Source organism: Bos mutus, chromosome 9, assembly GCF_027580195.1.
Source record: "Bos mutus isolate GX-2022 chromosome 9, NWIPB_WYAK_1.1, whole genome shotgun sequence".
Classification (NCBI taxonomy): Eukaryota; Metazoa; Chordata; class Mammalia; order Artiodactyla; family Bovidae; genus Bos; species Bos mutus.
This window is the reverse complement of record NC_091625.1, coordinates 41,629,041-41,651,463: the sequence shown is the minus strand read 5'-3', so window position 1 is coordinate 41,651,463 and position 22,423 is coordinate 41,629,041. Positions and strand designations below refer to the sequence as shown.

At 44.4% G+C, this 22,423-nt stretch overlaps 1 protein-coding gene across 3 annotated transcripts in view; it reads left to right on the top strand.

Moving 5' to 3' along the window:
* FOXO3 (forkhead box O3) overlaps positions 1–22,423 on the top strand; it is a 117,875-nt gene that overhangs the window by 82,976 nt on the left and 12,476 nt on the right. The window contains exons 1-2 of one of the 3 annotated variants that reach the window (XM_005909169.3): positions 8,125–8,980; positions 14,503–15,938. The exons of 1 other annotated variant lie outside the window; for it this stretch is intronic. In XM_005909169.3, coding sequence (XP_005909231.1) covers positions 14,542–15,903 — 1,362 coding nt within the window. In that variant the 5' untranslated portion in view covers positions 8,125–8,980; positions 14,503–14,541 and the 3' untranslated portion in view covers positions 15,904–15,938. Of the gene's footprint in view, positions 1–8,124; positions 8,981–14,502; positions 15,939–22,423 lie in introns of those variants that run through there. One more of the 3 variants, XM_005909167.3, reaches the window with a different exon arrangement.

The window sequence follows — 22,423 nt, the reverse complement described above, 5'->3', positions numbered from 1 at the left end:
CCTGGATGTCTGCATTCTTTCCACATATGTCCACAAATAGCATCGGAGCAAATTAATGTAATTTTCTGATTGATGTAAAGAGAACCGAAGAAAGCTTGTTGTGTTTGGTGGCCAAAATACCACACAGTGTGAGTGGAGTAAAACTGCTGGCCCATTTTATAGCACTCTAATTGATAATTATTTCTCACAGGGCACATTATTTGGCTGTGTGGCAACAACCCAGCCTCATTCCAGAGTCTCTGAACGTGTAGGTACATGTGAACACTATAGTAAATATACACCTCATTTTGCCAAGAATGGAAGTAGTTATCCAGGAGGAAAGGGGAGGGAAAAGAAAATACCAATTTCCTATGTACCAGAACATGTCTGACTTGAATCAGTAGTTAGAAACTGAAGAGCATGAAGTCATGTAAGGTTTTTATATTTCATAGTAGAGGTTCCTGGTTCATAGTTAATAAGCTAGAAAATTAACTCTCTTTTGGAAACTTGGAGTGTTTAAATGTGTATGTGTTTGCTCTTGGTTCACAGGAACCGCCTAGTCTGTCTTCGTTTCTGCAGGTCTGAAGCTGCTAAATACTGTCCGAAGAATGAAGCAAATGTATGTAGAAGAGCTTGCAAAGAAGGAGGAGGGAATCTCAGGCTTCTGCCTACGTGACAGGTGCACTGACAGTCACTGTGGCGAGATAAAGACCATGAAAGTATTTCCATCAGGGTGAGACTTGGGGTAGCTCATAGGCAAGTCAGAAGGACTAGGGAGAGCCTCTTCCCTCTGAGAATGGCCCAGGGCTCCCTGATGGAGATCTGGCCACTGCAGAAACTCAACAGATGTTACCTAGAGGACATAATGTGGTCTGTTCTCTTGTTCAGTGGAGGAGCAAGGCAAAAGCGACAGACCCAAGTTGCTGCTCACTGCTCTTCATGAGCAAACCGCAGAGTTGAGCAGCCCCTGACAAAGATGGTGACCCATGCAGACGAAACACTGCACAGTGGCCACAGGAGGGGCTTTTCCTCCCCCCCTGCCCCTCCCCCTCTATTCATGATTTGATCTCATAAAGCCTTATGGGTCCTCAGCAGAGCCAGATCAGAACCTTCAAAATGCATTTTCCTCCATCCCATTATCTGTGTTTCTTCTCATTTATGTAGGAGTAGAGAAGAAAGTTAGCTAGAGATGAATTGCCCAGTTTTATCTGGTATAGTTAAGAGATGTCAGCAGTTCATAAACTAAAGTAGCAGACTGTCAGGAACTGGGAGGATCTGAGATGACTCTGCTGGACATGAGACTCCTGGGTCAAAGGCAAAGCATTTATTACTGGTTGCCCAGCAAGCAGCATGAGCAGCCACATATTTTCCATTGCTCCATCCTTGCTCCCAAATCCCATGGGAATGAGTGACACAGATGAGTCCAGGTTGATGCCTGTACATGCAGCGGGTTTGGTGAATGGAAGAGGAATCCTGAGTTTGGGGATCCTAGATGTTTGGTAATGAGCAATCAGCACATCTGTCCTTTGCTCTGGAGTGCAATGGCATCACTGTTTTTCAAGGCTGTTCACTATGCAAATATAGACATCTTTGAATGATAGTCTAGAACTAAGGGTTTGTACTTTGTTTGCAAGACCTGCAGAGACCCCGTGGAGAATTGTCTCCCAACTTGGATCGTTAACCTTATGAGAAGCTTAATGTGATTTCCTCTTCTGTCCACAAATTAGCATCAGGACTTGGCTATCTTTTTTACTTGGGGAGACCCTAGGTCACGGCAGTTTGGAAGAACCTGATGAACATGTTGCTGGAGAAACTGGGAATATAGGGTGATATTATTCCACATAATGCCTCAGAGTCTGAAGTGTGCTACATGAAGCTACCTTTGAACCTAAGAATGGCTCAGCAATATCTGTTCTTGTGTGTGTTTCCTCCCTTGTCTTGACCTAAAGGGATTGGTTTCAGTGGACCCTGTATGTATGATGATTTCTTAAGTCTTAGGGAAAGACCTAGGGCCTGGTTGTGCTATGAGCTCACATTTCCTATTAGCAAATGAACAACCTAAGGGGAAAGAATTGGAAAGTCCAGAAAGTCCAGGTGATGAGATCCAGGAAGTTGGGGGAGAGAATATGAGGGCCAGACCTGCCAAATGAGACTCAGCCAAGGAGGTAGTTGTAAAGCCAGGGGTCCTGCATCCTCAGGCGTGGCTTTGGAATCACCGGCAGCAAGTGTGTGGGAACCAGGGAGCCCTGGAGCACTGTGACGCCTGCTGGGTGAGGTGTGGTCTCACCTCCAACTCTCCACCACACGTGTAGTGTCTCTTATGTCCCATAGACTCTTAGTCTCTTGTATGACTGTCCTTGCCAATTAATATCATCCCTCCTGCCCTTTGGGTGATAGATTAGTATCACCACTGACGCTAGTTGCTTCCAGTTTCTTAAGTGCTTTCAAGCTTACCTAGCAGTGTACGTGAGGAGATGACAGCCTAGTACGTGTTAGTATTAAAACACTGCATTTGTGTCATGGTTTTCAGAGAAACTGATTTATCCCATGCACATTCAACCTGCTTCATTCATCATAATTTGAGGGGTAGTGCTAATGGTTAGCTTGCACATTTGAGAACATCCTAGATTATAAATTAAAATGCACTTGTATACAAATGGCTTAATCAGTATTTTCTTCAGGAGAAAAAATGGAATGAATGCCTAGTTCTTCAGCACATGGAAATGTCATCTCCTATCTTTATTTAATCATTCATGTGGACTTTCAAGCTGGCTGGTGCTCATCTGTGTGTGTAATTGGCACCCAGGAGTGTCCGGGAATAAATGGTTGATTCACTCGGTATTTAGCAACATCATCGTATTGGTCATCAGCCACTTTTGCATCCTGTGATTTTAAACAAGAAGAAATCTTGCAAAACCAGTACTGTGAAATGCTGGTCTTGCAGTTGAGGTTCTCAGGTAGAGGGAGCAGTTCCTCAGGAGACTCCTTGCTAGCCGAATTTCACTCGGGTGTGGAGTGGATAGAGGGGGTGCAGGCCCGAATCATTTTGTGGAGTTGACTGCTGTACTCTATTCCTGTAAAGAAAAAGTCCGTCCGTGGTTGTGTTTGCAGTAGTCAGCAGGGATACTCTGTTATGTGGCATTCGCTTCCTTTTTCTGCTTTCACCAGTAACACCTTGATTTTTGATGACTATTAGAATAATTAACACTGACACTTGGAAGGGAGCCTGCTTCCCGATGCATACACACATGTCTGTTTTATAAATACCAGCCCCAACTTTTTCCTGCCCTAGCTGAAAAAATGTGCCTCCACCCCTCCCAGTCTTTCCAGGGTGTGGGCCCATGTGTAGCTATGTGACTGTGCCCACACATTGGCATATATTTCAGAGCTACCAAAAAGAAATTCATTGCTCTTGAAATAACAAGACAGAAAAGAACCATTTTTTTCTGAACTAGACCATCTGAAGAGCTGGAAACAGTCAGTGTTTGTATGTGTGATGCTACAGCCAGTGAATTCCACGTGAAGAGAAGGATTGTACCCTGGGAAGAGAAAGGCAGTTTTCCTGGATCTCAGATGTCAAACTCTCAAGCTGTTGAATTCACCCACTCATCACCTCTGCATCCACCCTCTTAGTGTGCTTGCATTGTCAGTGATTTCTGTTTCTGCAGATTTTGATGCCAGAAGACAAATAATAAAATAGCATGCATATGAAGCCTTAAAGCAGTTTTCTACCAGAGTTTTTGATTGAGGCTAAACAGAAGCAACCCGATCATGCTGTCAGCTGGCAGGCAAAAGACATCATGTTTTAAAATTCACATAGTTTGAAAGCAAGCTAATCATTTCTGGCTCAATAGTAAACTAATTACATATTTTAAATAGTATAGAGCTGAGTCCCTGTTTCAGATTAAGCCTTGTAATAGCAAGGTCCCGGGTAAAGCTGACATTTGCCTGATGTCTCTGGCTTCAGGACCTTAGAATGGTGCCAGCTCTTGGGGGCCTGGATAGGCCTGCCCGGGACAACCAGGTAAACTGGCTTGAGTTGGTCACAGGTGATAGCACAGAGGAAGGCCTGGGCACTCAAAAGGTTATGGCAGTGATCCAATTTGTTCATTGCCTAAAAGTAGTGATCCCAGGTCAAGGCAGAACACATCCAGAGTGTTCCTTTTGGGGAGTGTCTGAGAAAAAAGGATCATTTCTAAAAATGATCCAGTTCCAACAACACTTGCTTTATGGTTAGTAATTTTTTTCCACCTTTTCCTCTCCTTTCATAGTCCTAGGAACCATGTACAGAAACTTAGAGCTGAAAACATTTAATTCGGTGACACGGGTTAGTGTAGTCTTGCAAGCTCCTTGGTCACTTGGAATGGTGCCTCTGTCCTTAGTCAGCTCGGGGCCTGGAGAGGGGTGCACGGCGCGGTGGTTAGAGCTCTGCTGTAGGAGTTAGCCTTGGGCTTGATTTCTGGCCCCACTGCCTGTAAACAGTTACTGTTCTGCACCCGTCTCCTCCTGACAGACTTTCCATGAAAATAAAGTGAGATTGGGTTTGTGAAGCACAGAGTCTTGGCTTGGGCAGGCACTAATACAGTAAGTTCCTTCAGATTGCAGGTGAGGTAGACTCTATTTTGGATTTCTCGTGTTATCCCTGTGTTTGCTTGGGGGAGATTTAGAACTAGGCATGTTGTCTCTGGTTTCAAGGATGCCTCTGAGTGCTGAGCCAGTCAACTGCATTACCAAGTAATAGGGGCTCCATAACACCCCAAGATGGGTAGAGACGGGTAGGGATCTACACCCTGGCTGGACCTGAGACCATTCTCCCAAGCCCTTGCTCCCCCGAATAGCCTATGTACCATCCTTCTGCCCATCTCTATAATATTATTACAGAGAACCTTAAGCCTGCTTACTAGACTATGTCATCTTGTTTTGGGAAATTTGTTTGTATAATTGAAGTTTATATTCAAGGCTGAGACTTGTTGACTTTAGAAAAACCTTAATGCTATTTCACATTTTGCAATGGAAGTTTCCTTCAATTTTTCATATTGAGGATCATTTATTGGTCTCATGTTTTTATAACATTTCATTTTAACATAAAATTCAGGCCTTGTTTTGTGGCTGCTGTCCCCTTCCCACTAATTCAGTGATGAGAGGAATATTTTTGAGCACCTGCTATGTGGCACTGCCATGCTAGGCAGTAAAGCTGTAATAAAACATGGCATCCGGTTGTAAAGGGTTCAGTAAGTGTTAGGGGAGACAGACACCTCTTCCCCAAGTTGTAAAGCAAGGCAGACTGAAGCTGAATGGATGGACGGATGGTAGATCTTATCCATCCTCTGTGCTCCGTGCACTTCACTTCACCTTTTCAGTTGTCATGGTAATCCAGACACTAGGACTAACGGTGTTTCTGGGTGGTATTACTGCAACACCTAGAGGCCAGGAGATCTGAGTTTGTCTCCACTTGGCTGCCACCTCCTAGCTGATTGAATTCAGCTATGCCTTGTATCTCTTTGGTCTTCAGTTCCTTTCACTGTAAAGTTAAGGTTGCTTGTTATTAGATGAGTTTCGCAGCCCTCCATTTTCCACAGTATTACCTTTTACTGAACTTCCTGCCCTGGTGATCACTTACATAATGCCGTGAAAGTGATTAAACTCCACTGTATTCCTGAATTCTGGATGTGTATTTCCAATGCCCTTTTATTCTCTCCATTTCCACCCACAATACATTTTCAAACTGAAAAAACTTGCAGCTTTATTTTTTTAATCTTAAGTGAAAATTTTGTTAATAACAAAGCTATTTCTGTTCTACTTCGTTCTACTTTGCAGAGTCAGTTTCAGGAATGTTCTTTTATGTCATGGTTTTTAACCCTTTGAAGCATCGACTTTGCGTGGCTTGTCCTGCACGGTCTTAAAGTGTGTGTTAGTTGCTCCGTCACGTCCAACTCTTTGTGACCCCATGGACTGCATCTTGCCAGGCTCCTCTATCCATGGGATTCTCCAGGCAAGAATTGTGGAGTGAGTTGCCATCCCCTTCTCCAGGGGATCTTCCCGACTCAGGGATTGAACCTGGGTCTCTTGTATTGAAGGTGAATTCTTTACCATCTGAGCCACCAGGGAGGAGAATTTAAGTAGCATGTGTTTGCCGAGCCCCTTGTGGAAAGGGGAAGGGATTCAGTCACATCAGGAAGAAACCTGGAGCCAGGAGGGCAGGGGTGGCCAAATGCTGCAGCTTTAACCTACTTTCTGGAGACTGTCTTTCTGTTGACTGCATGCATTCGTTGCTGCTTCCTCGGGGGTGGGGAGGAGGACGTGGGGCTGGAAGCCGGAGGGGTTTGGGGATGGGGAGGCTGCTGAGGGGAGTGGGTGTGGGCAGAGGGTGCAAGGCTGCCAGGGTTCTCTGTGTGCCGGAAGTGCAGGTTTGGCTGGGAGGAATGGAATGTTCCCTGTTGCCCTCCAAGAGCAGAAACAGCTGTGGAAGGGCTTGAAAAAAAATCGCTAAATGAAAAAAAAAATTAATATGAAAATAAAACCCACACTGGAAAACCCAACAAAACTGTCTGTAATAGCGTAGTAGCTCTTTAAGAGAAATTTCTTCCCATCTAGGATTTCTTGTTCAGTTGAGGGGAAGAGCAAATTGTCTGCCAAGCCTTTCCTTTCCCAAGAAAGCTTCATGTGTCTCATTTGTCTTGGGTAAGAAATGGGTTCGTTTTACTGATCACCAGGTTGTTGTTATTTTATTCCTCCAAACGAGGGACCAGAACCTGTGCTTACTGCGTGAAAACTTGAAACAAATGTTAGTTTTCCAGGGAGATCTCTATGGGTAGAGGATTGTCAGCAGATTTAATGGAAATATTGTTTCTACCTGGAAATTTAATCCTTCAGACAAATTCCCAACAATATTTATTTTAGAACATTATCTTTTAAAAATAAGTCCTTTAATGGCTTAAACTTTTAGTGTTTTAGACACACGTAAGAGTGGAACTAGCCTGGAACTTGTCTCACACATCAGGGTTGATTATGCAATCCTTTGTGTGAATATTTTTCTTCTGTGTCTGAAAGGCTGTTCTAGTTGGTATTCCATAGAGTCAGAAATAATGGCTCTGAATTCAAGTCTGTTTTATGTTGTCATACTTTGTGAACTTGCTTTCGAACAAATTAGCCCCAAAGTCGATAAAATGTAGTAGAAGAAGGCAAGCCAGCTAAGTGTCTCCTGTCTAATAAGAAGGCCCAGCCCTCACCCTTCTCCCTCAGATGGTAGCACTCCTTGGCCCTTTGCAGTGTCCACTCCCCACCTCCCTCCGTCCAGGGTCTTTGCACCAAGTGCAGCGACGTAGTCTTTCCTGCAGTCGAGGAAGGAGAAACTGTGTGGTTGTTATTAACGTTCTTGAGATGATCTGCTTAAAATCATGTGCTTTGGATCTCAAGGGAGTTCATTAAGTAATACTTTGCTGTATTCTTAACAATGGATGCTAATAAGTATCTCAGGATTGGGGTACGGCCTTTTCAGTGGTTATTTTTATGCAGTCTATCTTTGGCATTTCATTTGAAGGACAGTCTCTTATAAAAAAGGGATTATGTGAGGTTACATTGCTAATTCAGGGAGAGCGCTGAGAATTATAAGGATCAATTACAGTCCCAGCCCATCCCTTCTGTGGCCTGTATCAGTTCCTACCTTTGGGAAAGTCCTCTTGCCCCTTTTCTGTCCATGCTTATCCATGCCTGGTGGAGAAGTGGCACAGGGCAGGATGGATGACCGTCCACAAGGCAGTGCAAGGTCAAGGACCCTTCCCTCTCAACTCCTCCCTCCACCTTATTATTATTATTATTATTTTTTTTTTTTAGGAAAAAAGCTATCTGGACTCCAGTGATCTGATAGATTGCTCTAACTCTCCGTTTTACTCTCTGCATATAAACCCAACATTAATCTGTGAGCCTGATTCTCATCCTTATCTTCTAAATGGTGGAAACTTGGACTTAAAGAACATCTGCTGTGCTGTGTCATCAGACCTGGGGAGACTGAGAATCTTTAGCTTAGAGTCTCAGCCAGCAGAAACGTAAGGGGGAAATTCCAGGGCATCTCAGCTCTGAGCTGATAATCTGGGGAGCTTTCAAACTGTGCCTCCCTGAGCCTTACTCACACCAGTCTCTACGACTGAGTGCTTAAAGCCTCCGCAGGTGATTGGAAGAGGCAGCCAGGGTGGAGAACTGATACCTAAGAGAAGTCAGGGCATCATCCAGAGGACTGCCTCTGAAAGAGCCTATCATCAAAAGTCAAAGCCAGCATCTCTCCCGAAGCTGTCTCTGCGCTGTTCTGCTGTGGCGCACAGCTCACTGGGTCTCCACTGGGTTTTTCACATGACCTTTGTCAACTGTTCAGCAGTTACATATTTTAGAATTCAGGTCTTTGGCAGTCTCATTCTGAACTATCAGTGACAAGTCAAAGCAAGGGGACCTACTTGAAATGCTGGTCCTGTGTGCTGCGTAGATGAGCACTGGGTTTAAAAGCAGTCCTTTATAGATCATCCCCACTGAAATCTCTCACGAGGACCAGGGCACTGCCTGCAGTCTGCTTGGTGGGCATCAGTGGGTCTGGCTTGGGAGTTGACAGCCATAACTCATTTTGAGATAACCAAAAAAAGGGAGTGACTGAGAAAGGTAGAGGCCTTTAAGAGTTAAATTACACAACTCCCTTTTTATTTTTAAAGTCAGTGGATTCCTTGTTGCCCTTGCTGAGAAAGATAAATTGATACCACATGTTGCTTCCAGACAAAACCCTCTCTGTGTTCCAGGGGAAGCACATGCAGCTGGTGTCTGGGTTAGTGGACAGTCTTTACAAGGTAAACATGGGTTGGAAGGGGTTGGAGCGGACACAGGGTAGCAACAGTTGGGAAATTACCAGCTACTCCTGAGCAGCACGGCACTTTGAAATACTTTTACAAGTTTGAAATATTTTCCTGGAAGGAGCCGCCCTCTCACCTTCTGGTTTAAAGCATATGATGCTCGGAAAACAGTAAGTGAACGTTTGTGATGTCATTGCTTCCGTGTGTGGAATCTTGACAGTTGAGAGCTGCTTTTGTGCTTGGCACTGGATGAGTAACTTGCATGCATACTTTCATTTAATCGTCCCAAAGATCCTAGAGTTAGAGAGGGTGGTTTTATTCTCATTTTATAAAAGGGGCAACTGAAGTTGGCTCAATTGTCCAGGGTCACAGGACACACACCTAGGCCACTATTCTAGCTCCGACCTGGCTGACATCGAAGCCTACCTGCCTCCGTTGGCTACCTTAAAAAATTGCATGTGTGAATTACCCACTTTGTAAATATTGCTGGAATACTTACTTGTTTCAGGCAGCTTCTCTGTGACACCTGATCTAATCTAATCTGTTTGGGGTCCATCTATCTTCACAGCCAGTTGGCATAAATGTAGTGGCTGTGCACTTTAGCATTAAGGATAAATGTGTCTTGCATTAGAACACTGTCTTCATTATAGCAAGAACAAGAATGACCAAATTCGGATGAGGATAATCACCTTTATGCTGATTTCTTCAAGGAGGGCCAAGCCAAGGGAACCTTAGGCTCTGGACCACACGGCCAGTCAGCGTGACTGTGAAATGTCAGCACCTTCCTCCTCCACACACCTGCGCACCCCTCCTTGAAGGGCTAGGCCACCAATGGCAGCTGCAGTCACTCGGGACAGCTGTGCCAGCTCTGCTACTAATTACCTATACCTATTTTTTTCTGCCCCAGAGTAGGCCTTGCTTCAGTATAAATCGCTTTGTAAAAGAGAAGATTGACATAAAAAGTGAATCACAGGGTATTCTTAATCTCTGCTGTGTTCAGACAACTTGTGCTACAGTTGATTTCAGCGTTTTCTACATCTCTGGGCCCTGGTTGGGGGTTGGTGGGGAAACGCTGGCATTTTTGTCCCTGACAAAAGTTTGTTCCTAGAAATGTTTCGTTTACTGTAATTCATCAATCTCTGAATTTCTTAGTTGTGTTGTGTGTTAGTCACTCAGTTGTGTCCAACTGTCTGTGACTCCATAGACTGCAGCCTGCCAGGCTCCTCTGTCCATGGAATTCTCCAGGCAAGAATACCGGAGTGGGCTGCCATTACCTTCTCCAGGGGGCTTCCCCATTGAACTTGGGTCTCCTGCATTGCAGGCAGATTCCTTACTGTCTGAGTTACCAGGGAAGACAAAATTTTTAGTAGAGGATTTAAATAACCAGAACTATTCACATGGTTTTGGGTTGGGGTTATAGTAATTTATTGGCTCCTCTAGTAAACACATGTGATGACAGAATGGCCTGAGATCTAGCAGCGGGAGTCCTGGTTGGTAATAGTTACCTTATCACCTTAGCCTTAAGGACCTCACAGTGTTTTCCAAAATGTGCATTCAGATGTGACTAGAAAAATCTCTCTAGTCCTATCAAACCGTTCCTCCTTCTCTGTCAGCTCCCAACCCTCAAACTAATGTTATATCTTACAAATTTAGACTATTTGGTATGATAGATGAATTAGTGGAAAAGGATAGAATATTTTTAACAGCAGTTTTATAGTTTAACATGCACAAAATACATTGGAAATTTAATTTAGAGCCCCCGACTGAAGAGGTCTTCAGAGAACTTAAACTACACTTTATAAAAGGATTTTATAATTGGCTGGTTTCTTTTTATAAATTCCACTTCTTCATTCCTGGGTTTGAGGTGAGGGAGGGGCAGTTTGAAATCTTACAGAAATTAAATCACCATTAATTTCCATTATCAGGGAAGGTGTTGGGGAAACACTGCAATTCTGATACGTTCTCTGGCATTTGTGTTTACTTTTTCCTGTTTCACCAAAACTTAGAGAACCTGGTGATTAGAATCATGACCTGTGAGGCAAAAAAGCAGACTGCGTTTCTGATATCTGACCTTGTTAGGGTGAGGGGCATTTGAGCTGGAAATGGACCAGGGGGACCATACTGATGGGTCTTTGTCAATGTCCCCCTACCGCTTCAGATTATGGATTTTATAAATGGAAGGCTGGGGACCATGAGGATGATTGTGACATAGTTTTTGTTTGCACTGTCTTAGAGGAAAATCCTGTCTGAGTGTCGCGTAGGTGATATGCCTTAGGGAATGTATTCTGTCATCAGTAACCTCTAAAGCAAGAGTTGAACTCAGGTTTGACACTGAAGCTGATCATCCATTTAATAAATTGGGTTTTGGTTCAGAATCTAAGTGTAGCTTATATGGGTTTGTATGGTAACCACTACCCTCTCTTTAGGATGAATGCTATGATGGCCACCTTAGTAAAGAAATGCAAATGCAGGCTATAGGATTACTCTTTGTAAAGACTTTGTTTTAAAAACATTTTTAGGAAAGACCTACTAAATTATTACTCTTAATTATTTCACAAAATTATAGTCATAAGTTTATGCCTTTGTATCCTTCGTCTTTCTTAAATGTCTTTCTTTAGGTGTTAGCTCAGAGAAGTTAAATGATGACTTCTGTATAATTTGGTGACAGATCCGGGAAAGGTTGAGAGAAAGCATTGGAGTGGAGTTGGAAAAACAAATTTCAGTTTAAAGCTGTGTGACCTTCTCTAAGTTATTTAATCTCTCTCAGTCTGAGGCTTCATATATATGATGAGGGCATCGACTCTGTGGTTTGTTAGGAAGATTAGAGATGAGGAATCTAAAAGCACTGACCCAGAAACTGACTCCTGTAGTCAGTCAGGCTCCGTTCGTCATCCTGGCAATTAGGGCCCGGGTCTGACAGTCCTTGGTTCTGTCCTCCGTGAGGGTGTTCCAGCCCCTTTATCACAAGGCCCTACAGAAGCTTAGCTTCTCTCTCCAAATTCTAACCAATGGTAGCTTATAATTTTGAAAAATTACACACATACATTGTTAGGGTTAGAGTTGTAGAATAGATGACTATCCATATAGGACATTTTGGAGGTCTCTAAAGGGTTAACATTTTCTTTTCTGCTTGGTTTGGAATTGGTGAAACTAAAAATTCATTTAAAAAATTGTCCACAAATGCTTTTTAAAGGGTGGATAACTGGATATTTATGACTGGTCATTGTTGTTGCTGGGTGTTGGTATGAATGAACTCTTTCCGAAATCTGGAGCAGCGGGGGCTGGCCATGGGGGGGGCGGTTCAATCAGTGTCCACATCACCCCCACAGGGCTTCAGGAACTGAAGCCTGTTTTTTTCCTAATCAGAAGCTTGAGTTTAAGTTTGTGGTTCATATATCTAGTCTCCTGGGTACTCAGTAATAGAATCACCGTGCACTTGCCTGCATTTTGAACCCTGTGGAGTGAGTTTTAAGAGCATGCTTCATATCTTTATGGAGAAAGTGTTTTACTTTTTAAAGAAATGTAATTTCTGAACCATGAGTAGAGATGCCATTATTCTTTAAAAAACCATAAGAGTGAAAGGGAAGCTGGATATATAGTCTCCTGGGCACCATTTGGCTCATCAGATACTCAGCATGTCCTCTCAAACGTGTCTTTACGCCTGTCATAGAGATGCTGAGCTATGACCCATGGTTGGTGACGCTCATTGCCCAGCCAGAGCTGTCGGACTTCCTTGCATGGGAACATATACACAGAAACACTCTTGAGTATTTTGGGTTATTTATGTATGGTGAAATCCCACTGACTTTCTGTGTTTTAAAAACATTCTGGTAGAACACATGTATTTGTATCTTCTACATAAATACAGTTGGTGATTGCCAGTTTTTTTTTAAACTACGGTAACTTTTAGGATGGTTTGCATTTAATAGACAGCAGCAGGCAATATCTTTTGTCTTTAACTTGCAAATAAAAACTCATCTGACCTGCAGGTGCTGTTCCAGATGTGGCAGATGCCATCATCAGCTTCTCTCTTTGACAGCACACGAGGTATTTTACAGAATAGAAGACCTCCCCAGGCAATGAACTCTGTCCATCATGTACTCTGTGTTTTATAATGGCAGTAAGAACACCCTGACTTAGTAGCGTGACTGGCTTTTGAAGTATATTATCATATATCCTCCTTACGTCATCCCTATCAGAGAGGGATGGTTCAAATGCTATGACTATAATGAAGATGGAGAACTGAAGTTGTTGGACATAGACTAAATGATTTGCTCAGGTCTCATGGTTGGTCGGTGAGAGAGATGGGGCTGGATCAGGGTCATCTCTGTTAACTGGGCTTCCCTAAATCAGGAGGAGGATTCTTGTAAGATGGGAGCAGTTGTTAGGGTTTTGAGGATATTTTGCCCGCATCTTTCCTTTTTTAAAGAATAAACCTTTTAATGTAGAATGGTTTTAGATTTGCAGAGAAGTTACCAGACTGGCCCAGAAAGTTCTTGATGTTGGCTATCCACATCAAGTCTCCCCTGTTGTTATTAATGTCCAATATCAGTTTGATACACTTGTCCCAACTGATAAACCAATGTTGATACGTTATTAGTATTAACTGAGGTCTGTGCTTTATTCCGATCTCCTTAGTTTTTGCCTCGTACTTTGCTTTTTCTGTCCAGCATCCCATCCAGGATTCTGCAGTGTGTTTAGTCAGCATGTTTCTCTTAGGCTCCCTGTGGGTCTGACAGTTTTGAGGAGAACTGGACAAGCATTTTTAACTGTTCCTTATTTGGGACTTGTCTGCTCTTTTTCTCACGATTAGAATGAGGTGATAGGTTTTGGAAGGAAGGCCACAGGGGAGGGTGCCGTTTTCATCACGTTGGTTTGAGTGCACATTATCAATCTGACTTTGCCCTTTGATGTTGACCTTGATCACCGGGCTGAGCTGTCACGTTTCTTCACTGTAAAGTTACTCTCCTCCACCTCCCCTTTCCATACTGTGCTCTTTGGAAGGAAGTTACTGTGCTCAGATCACATTGCCTTGAGGAGGGAGTGTCTGCATAAATTAGCTGGAATTTTTCTGAATGGGAGACTTGCCTTACTTCTTCTGTCAACTCAGCAAATCTTACTCTGCCATTTTTTCTTATGCCTGTGAGACAGGTGTGAAATTGTGGCAGGAGGAGATGGAGTCAGAGAAAAGATAGGTAAAAATTCACACCAGTTCTGAATAGAAGTGGCTCAGAAAAGGTAGCTGCTGCCTCTGTACTAGAGGAGCAAGGGGCCAAAATGGAATAAAATAGCCATGTAGGTGATGAATCACCCTTAGAGAGCCAGGGAAGTTTGTTGCACAATGCAGGGGGAGATGATGTGGTAATACATTGTAAGTGCAAACTTCAGTAAAGGAAGTACAATTACAGAAAGGACAACGAAACCTGGGGATTTAAGAAAAACAATGTCAGTGAAGTCCTACAGTCCCCCGCATCTCCTGAATATGAAACCATCTCCCACACCCTGACTATGAAAATGCCATCTACAGTATTGTCATTTAATCCCAAGCCAAGGAGACTCATGCAAATGCCTTATTTTTAAAGCCTCTGAAATTGAGGCTGCTTTAAAAATTGCGTCGGATTAGTAACTGTTTCTCCTGGGTGCTCAGTTGGACCATTGCGGCTCATCTGCATTGTCCCTTCTCTCTCTGCAGAACTCTATCCGGCACAACCTGTCACTGCACAGCCGGTTCATGCGGGTCCAGAATGAGGGAACCGGCAAGAGCTCCTGGTGGATCATCAACCCTGACGGCGGGAAGAGTGGCAAGGCGCCCCGGCGGCGGGCCGTCTCCATGGACAACAGCAACAAGTACACCAAGAGCCGCGGCCGTGCAGCCAAGAAGAAGGCAGCCCTGCAGACCGCCCCCGAGTCAGCAGATGACAGTCCCTCCCAGCTCTCCAAGTGGCCCGGCAGCCCCACATCCCGCAGCAGCGATGAGCTGGACGCGTGGACCGACTTCCGCTCGCGCACCAATTCCAACGCCAGCACAGTCAGCGGCCGCCTGTCCCCCATCCTGGCGAGCACGGAGCTGGACGACGTCCAGGACGATGATGCACCACTGTCCCCCATGCTCTATAGCAGCTCGGCCAGCCTGTCGCCCTCCGTCAGCAAGCCGTGCACTGTGGAGCTGCCCCGGCTGACCGACATGGCGGGCACCATGAATCTGAACGACGGGCTGGCCGACAACCTCATGGACGACCTGCTGGACAATATCGCGCTCCCTGCATCCCAGCCATCGCCCCCGGGAGGGCTCATGCAGCGCAGCTCCAGCTTCCCGTACACCACCAAGGGCTCCGGCCTGGGCTCCCCCACCAGCTCCTTCAGCAGCGCGGTATTTGGTCCCTCGTCTCTGAACTCCCTGCGCCAGTCTCCCATGCAGACCATCCAGGAGAACAAGCCAGCCACCTTCTCTTCCATGTCCCACTACGGCAACCAGACACTCCAGGACCTGCTCACGTCGGACTCACTCAGCCACAGCGATGTCATGATGACCCAGTCGGACCCGTTGATGTCTCAGGCCAGCACCGCTGTGTCCGCCCAGAACTCCCGCCGGAACGTGATGCTTCGCAGTGACCCAATGATGTCCTTTGCCGCCCAGCCTAACCAGGGGAGTTTGGTCAATCAGAACTTGCTCCACCACCAGCACCAAACCCAGGGCGCTCTCGGTGGCAGCCGTGCCTTGTCGAATTCCGTCAGCAACATGGGCTTGAGCGACTCCAGCAGCCTCGGGTCAGCCAAACACCAGCAACAGTCTCCCGTCAGCCAGTCTATGCAAACCCTCTCGGACTCTCTCTCAGGCTCCTCCTTGTACTCAACCAGTGCGAACCTTCCAGTCATGGGTCACGAGAAGTTCCCCAGCGACTTGGACCTGGACATGTTCAATGGGAGCTTGGAATGTGACATGGAGTCCATTATCCGTAGCGAACTCATGGATGCTGATGGGTTGGATTTTAACTTTGATTCCCTCATCTCCACACAGAACGTTGTTGGTTTGAACGTGGGGAGCTTCACTGGTGCTAAGCAGGCCTCATCTCAGAGCTGGGTGCCAGGCTGAAGGCTCACTGAGGAAAGGGGAAGTGGGCAGAGCAGGTCAGTGCATAGTATTAACAGAGCGGGTGGTGGGGGATGCTGGCTTTATTCACATGGTGCAGTAACCTGGCTCCCAACCACTTCATTCCGAGTTGTACCTGCATAACAAATAGGGCTGTCAGGTGCCCTTTCCACAGTTTGCTGACAGCTCAGGACTTTTACCGCCAGTAGAACCAACACACACATTCAGAGGTTTCATTTTTCTTTGTATCCGGTCACCCTTGCTGACCTGTGACGCAGACCCCGCTACTGGATGGATGGATGAGGATAGGAGGGCAGGGAGGAAAGGAACCCTAGGCCACACAAACGCCATGGTTCAGGGCCCTGCCAGAGGACTTTCTTAGACCGTCTGGTCCAGCACTGCCGTGGTCCATCTTCGATGGTTTCTATGTCTTTTATTCCAACAAAGAAACAATGTTTAGGTGCTTCTAATTTCACTGTAGGCTATGTTTTCTAGACTCTTTCCACCAGAAACAACATCTGTTCAATTTTTCACTAGTAGTACTAAGCATCTTTATTAGCACTCAGCATCTAAGCAATTTTAAAAAGCAAAAGAATTAAATTGAAAACAGAAGCTCTTATGTGAGGGAGCATTACTCATGTGCTTCTTTTTCCCAATGTATAAATGATGTCAGGTTCCAAATAGTGACATGATTTGTGAATGGTGACAGATTTTTTTTTTTAAGTTATGGCATTTTAATTCTCTTGGAACCAAAAAGACAACAACATGATGTGGCAAGAAAAGCATTTGATTAGAATCAGAAGTCAAGGGCTCAGTTCCACTTCTTTTGCTTTCTGGCTGCCATCTAGAGTGTATCACTTAGCCTCTGAGCTTCAGTTTCCAGTTTTATAAAATGAGGATAACAGCCCCTGTTACTTCATGGGGTTACTGCTAGAATCTGATACACTGAAGGGTGTGAAAGTGCTTTGCAATCTGCAGTGGGCTATGTTCAGTGTATCTAGGTACACACACTAACTGATGAGTAAGCAGGAAGCCCAGAGAGGTTAAGTGGTCTGCCCAAGGTCACACAGCTGAACCCAGAATCTCTGTTTCTGGAATGGCTGGAACCATCATCGTTCTTATCATCATCATGGCTAGATAATAAAAATGGGAAGCACTCTGAACTGGAGCCAGAGTAGCAGGTAATACACAAGCTTGCCCCTAAACTCTCCTCTTCAAGTAGTAGAAAGAGCCCTGGGGTCTTCTGCTGTAACAGGTTTACACCCCCAGATGCTCCCATGTTTAGGGGCTCTGTTCTGTGTCTCAGTTCCTTTTTTTTTTTTTTTTTTGTACTATCAGCAAGCTACTAACACTTTTTAAGTGGTGTGAAAGAGAAATGAGATTCAAAGCCATAAAAACTGAGCCTTGTTTAACCCTCTGCCCTGGTGCAGGAATCACAGGAGCCTCCTATGGTGAGCTCATCCAGCTCATGGGTAGTTGTGGAAAGGGGAATGTCGAGAGTGTTGTGATGCTCAACTTCTCCACTTTCCCAGGCAGAAGCAGGCCCCTAATGGCACTCAGACATCTGTTTCCAGTCACTTAATAGCCCTTGAGATGGTAAAAGACTGCAACAGAGCTAAGTAGGCTGACACACTTTCATGCTGCCAGAACTCAGACTGGTGAAGACTCGCCTTGAGAAATTTAGATATTTGGCTTTTAGAAGGATAGTTTGTCTTCCTTTAAGAAGAGGAATGTGATTGTGGCTTCTCAAGACTCAAGTAGGTTTTAATTTTGGTTTGGTTGTAAGAAGTCTACTTTCTAGATCACTGAGAAGAGCATGAGAAGAAAATGTGGTAGCAATTTTTTCCTGATATTTCAAGTGTATGTTTTCCTTTTGGTTGAATAGCAGACCTTTCCTTGTGTGTGTATGTGTGTGTGTGTGTGTGTGTGTGTGCACGCGCATGTGTGTAATTCTGAAAGATTATATAAAAATATTTTAAGGGAGATTTAAATACTTAGGTTTTAAAAATATATTTAAAGCATTCTTATTTCGATAACTACTTTTAAGATTACACATTTTATTATGATTATATTAGAATCTTAGGGCCATTAGTCATCTTTTTCTCAAAACATTTTGGGGGAAGTTTTTTTGAGAATATAGCTTCTTCAGTAAAAAAAACTAGTCACCTGAAAGTAAATTTTCCTGAAAGTAAACCAGCTCAGTATGACCAGAGCAAGAGAAGAAACATACGGAAGACAGTGAGGGGCTATGAGCGTCTGGTTTCAGGGCTTTAGAGTTTCCATCTTGCTTTGGAATGATTTGCTCCTCTAAACAGCCAGGGTCACGTGTGGCCTGACATGTATGCTTTGCTTTTACATTTAACTTGTTGCTGTCACTTTATTGAAGATGCTCTTAAATTCACAAAACAGGCCTCAGTATAATCTGAGAACCCACTTTTCCAAAATTAAGCACCCCCAGCTTCCCAAGACTTGTTCTATGATGACTTTCTTGGTTTGACTTTTTTTTTAAGCCAGTAGTCGTGGTATTTCTCTGGACGCTCTCCCTGCCTTGGTAGCTGAAGGTCACCTGAGCCCGAGTGGGTGCTGTCTGGTTGTGGAGTTAATTGAGCAGGCCTGTCTGGCTGACAGACAGTCTTGCTTGAGAACTGTGGTGAGATGCTTCTCTGGAGGGCTGGGTGTTTCACACAAATTCAGTTTAGACCATGTGTGAAATCCTTTGACCTAGGGATCTATCTGGAAAAGGAAAAAATAATTGTACCTTTTTTATGAGTGCCAGCTACTGGGGTGTGAAGGACACTTTCTTCTCTTAGGCATTGGTGGAGCTTGGTGCACATACTTACAGGCTGGCAGCTGGCATGTCTGTGAGCGAGTTTGCTGGCTGCAAGGCTAAGCTTCCAGTAAGCTCTCCTGAGACTGTCATGTGTCTCTTCTCAACAGGAAAGCAGCTTCAGTTTCACTGTAGTTTTGATGTCAAAAGATGCCTAAATTCACATGCTCTTTTGTTCATCTACATCTTTTGGCATTTGGAGACCCCATTAGGGAGCAGCCTCATATTTAGTTGCATTTTAAACAACTTAATGACCAGATCAGATCAGTCGCTCAGTTGTGTCCAGCTCTTTGCGACCCCATGAATTGCAGCATGCCAGGCCTCCCTGTCCATCACCAACTCCCGGAGTTCACTCAAACTCACATCCATCGAGTCAGTGATGCCATCCAGCCATCTCATCCTCTGTCGTCCCCTTCTCCTCCTGCCCCCAATCCCTCCCAGCATCAGAGTCTTTTCCAATGAGTCAACTCTTCGCATGAGGTGGCCAAAGTACTGGAGTTTCAGCTTTAGCATCATTCCTTCCAAAGAAATCCCAGGGCTGATCTCCTTCAGAATGGACTTAATGATAAGGACTGGAAAATACTAACCAGGAAGAGCACATGTGGAGAAGAGAGAGAGAGTTCTCTTCCTGTCTCTGCCAACTGGCCACATCACAGATGACTCTTAGAATAGCAGCTTTCTCATCTGTCAAAAGAGGACAGAATCAGAGAGCTGTTTTTTGTTTGTTTAACTAATAAGATTGTTTTTTTAATTGAAGTTTAGTTGCTGTACAGTATTATATAACAGGTGTACAATATAATGATTCATGGTTTTTAAAGGTTATACTCCATGTATGGTTATTATAAAATACTGACTGTATTCACCGTGTTGTACGGAACGTCCTTGTAGCTTATTTTATACCTGGTAGTTTGTACCTCTAAATCCCCTACCTCTATCTGGCCCCTACCTGCTTTCTTCTCCCCACTGATAACCACTAATTCTCTGTATGTGTGAGTCTGCGTCTTTTTTCTTATGCTCACTAGTTGTATTTTTTAGCAGAATCATAGAATGTTAAGGGTACAGAGGATGTATAATTTTGAACCTGAAACCTAACATTCTGTCCATGAAGTGGCCCCAGTAAAGGGTAAGTGATATAGAACTATAAAGAAACAGTGGTATAACAGTGTAGAAACAGCAGGCTCCAGTGTTGGAGGTCATTTAGAATTTAAATTTAGGCTACTTCTCTGAAGGAGCAAGTCTTTGATACTTGTTGGACTAATGTTTAAGTGCTGCAATTCCATTATATCTTTAAATATTCATGTAGGACTAATTCTAACCAAATACAGGCAATATTACAGGGCTACTTATGTGACATTTTTTCTTGCCATAGATATTCCCATTAGGGAATGCAACACGTGGTGTGTATTACATGGAAAACATGCCCTGTTACTTACACTTGTGAACTGTTGTCTAGTCTTTGGTTATGGTGTGCCAGCCTCAAGAATTATGCCTCTGCAAGGATCTTTATTCTTACTTTTTTATAACACCCGAAGTCTGAACTGTCATTCATGGAGAGAATGGCTGTCTGGATCTTTCTAATGTTGACAACAGGGAAAGAAAATTGTCAGAGCCCTGGAAAGAGGTTTTCTGTGCAGAGGCTGGTATACTCCTTGCACATACCCTTCTCCCTGGAAAGCAGTGACACCAGCGCTAAGGCTGCTCTTCCTGGGCCTGTTGGGTTTTCAGCACAGCTTTGCTCACCTCTGACCAGCCTGCTAAGCATGGGACAGAGCCTGAGTGACCCTGGCCCTTCAAGCCGTAGCATGTATATATGGCCTTTGGAAGGTGTCTTCTGGCCACAGAGCTTGTGCGGAAGCTAAAGAAGTGGAGTAAAAATCACCAGAATTACTCCTGGAACTTCTTGTACACTCTTAAGTTCCCATTAAGTGCTTCTTTTCAGAGTGTTCATAATGCTCAGTATTCAACTTCTTATAAATATTGTTTCCTATGAGTGGAGTCTTCCCCCAGGGGCCTGCTTCTCAGAGACGTACTTTTCTGTATAGAGATGGGGGTGGTGGGGCGGTCGGTTGGGACCCGCCTCTGTGCCGTAGCCAGAGAGATTGGCCTGTCGGAGGTCCGCCTGGGCCCGGGGCTGGTAGGATGCTTGCCGACACTGCTTTCTCCTCTTGACTTGGGGGATGCAGGTCTTAACGCTGGATTTTCATTCCAAGATGGAGATTCCCCACCTTGTAAGAGACTTGACCCGCTTCACCCTGGTTTTGTTGGTGTGTTCATTTGATTTGAAAGTACTGCCTCCTCCATCTTCCATATTGTTTTGAAATTTAAAATTTTAAAAACTAAAATGAATTAAAACATTGTATTGTGAACTCAGGACACTGCAGGTATTTAGAGGTCCCATGGATTGGTGTTTCTCAAAATGTTTCACAGAACACTAGATCCTCAGGATATTCATGGTTATTAAGCAGAAAATAGATCCTGTGACCAAATGTTTGAGGACTGCCGTGTGAAATAAAATGAAATAGGGTTGTTTCCTGTAGGACTTCTCAGAGCCTTAGAAGTTTAATATATCTTATAAACTTTCTAGGATCAGATTTCATCGTTTCCTAAGTTTTTTCGACTACTACTAAGTCACTTAAGTCATGTCCTACTCTGTGCGATCCCATAGACAGCAGCCCACCAGGCTCCCCCGTCCCTGGGATTCTCCAGGCAAGAACACTGGAGTGGGTTGCCATTTCCTTCTCCAATGCAGGAAAGTGAAAAGTGAAAGTGAAGTCACTCAGTCATGTCCAACTCTTAGCGACCCCATGAACTACAGCCCACCAGGCTCCTCAAGTAACTGATGGGATTTTCCAGGCAAGAGTACTGGAGTGGGGTGCCATTGCCTTCTCCGGGTTTTTTCGACGTCTTTAATTAAATCCTTATTCTAGAAACCATAGGACCAGCGTCCTAAGGAAACCCCTAAAGAAATCCTGAAAGAGGTCAGCAACCACCTGAGAACTGGGGATTCTTTGCCCTTTTTTTTTTTTTTAATGTATTTATTTTTTAATTGAAGGATAATTGCTTTACAGAATTTTGTTGTTTTCTGTCAAACATCAACATGAATCAGCCATAGTTGTTTCTTAGCTTTTTTTCCCTCTTGATTCTTACTGGAGCTTTTTTTTCGACCCTGTCACATACCAAGCTTTTCTCAGCCAGAGTGGGTTCTGCTCTTGAATGAGCTATCTGCCTGGCGAAAGGGTAGGCTACATGTTGGTGGAGGTGCTCCAGTCTGTTCATTAGACAGGATTCATTCATAGAGTACCTGCAGTACTCCAGGCACTGTGGAGAGGGGAAGGGGAAGTAGGGTCTCCCCTCAAGGCACGTCCCTGGCTGGGGATGTGGGGCAGTGGTGTCGGTGACCATTGTCATGGAGGAAGACTGCTTTTCATGCGAGACTGGAGCGAAGGCCCCGTTGGGCAGTCGCAACCTTGCATGTTTGGTTTTCTGGGACAGTCCTGCTTTCAGATGTCCTGTTCTGTTATCATATGGTCTATTTCACCTGTCTTTGGCTGGGGGATAAAAACATAGGCTCCATGCTGATCGGGCAGAGTTCAGACTAAATCCAGATCCTGGTTCCTGTTGAAAGCTCTGCAGGATACTTGCTTTTATGTTTGTTTTCTAGAATTGGTTCATCATCACAGTTGGATGTGAGCCAGC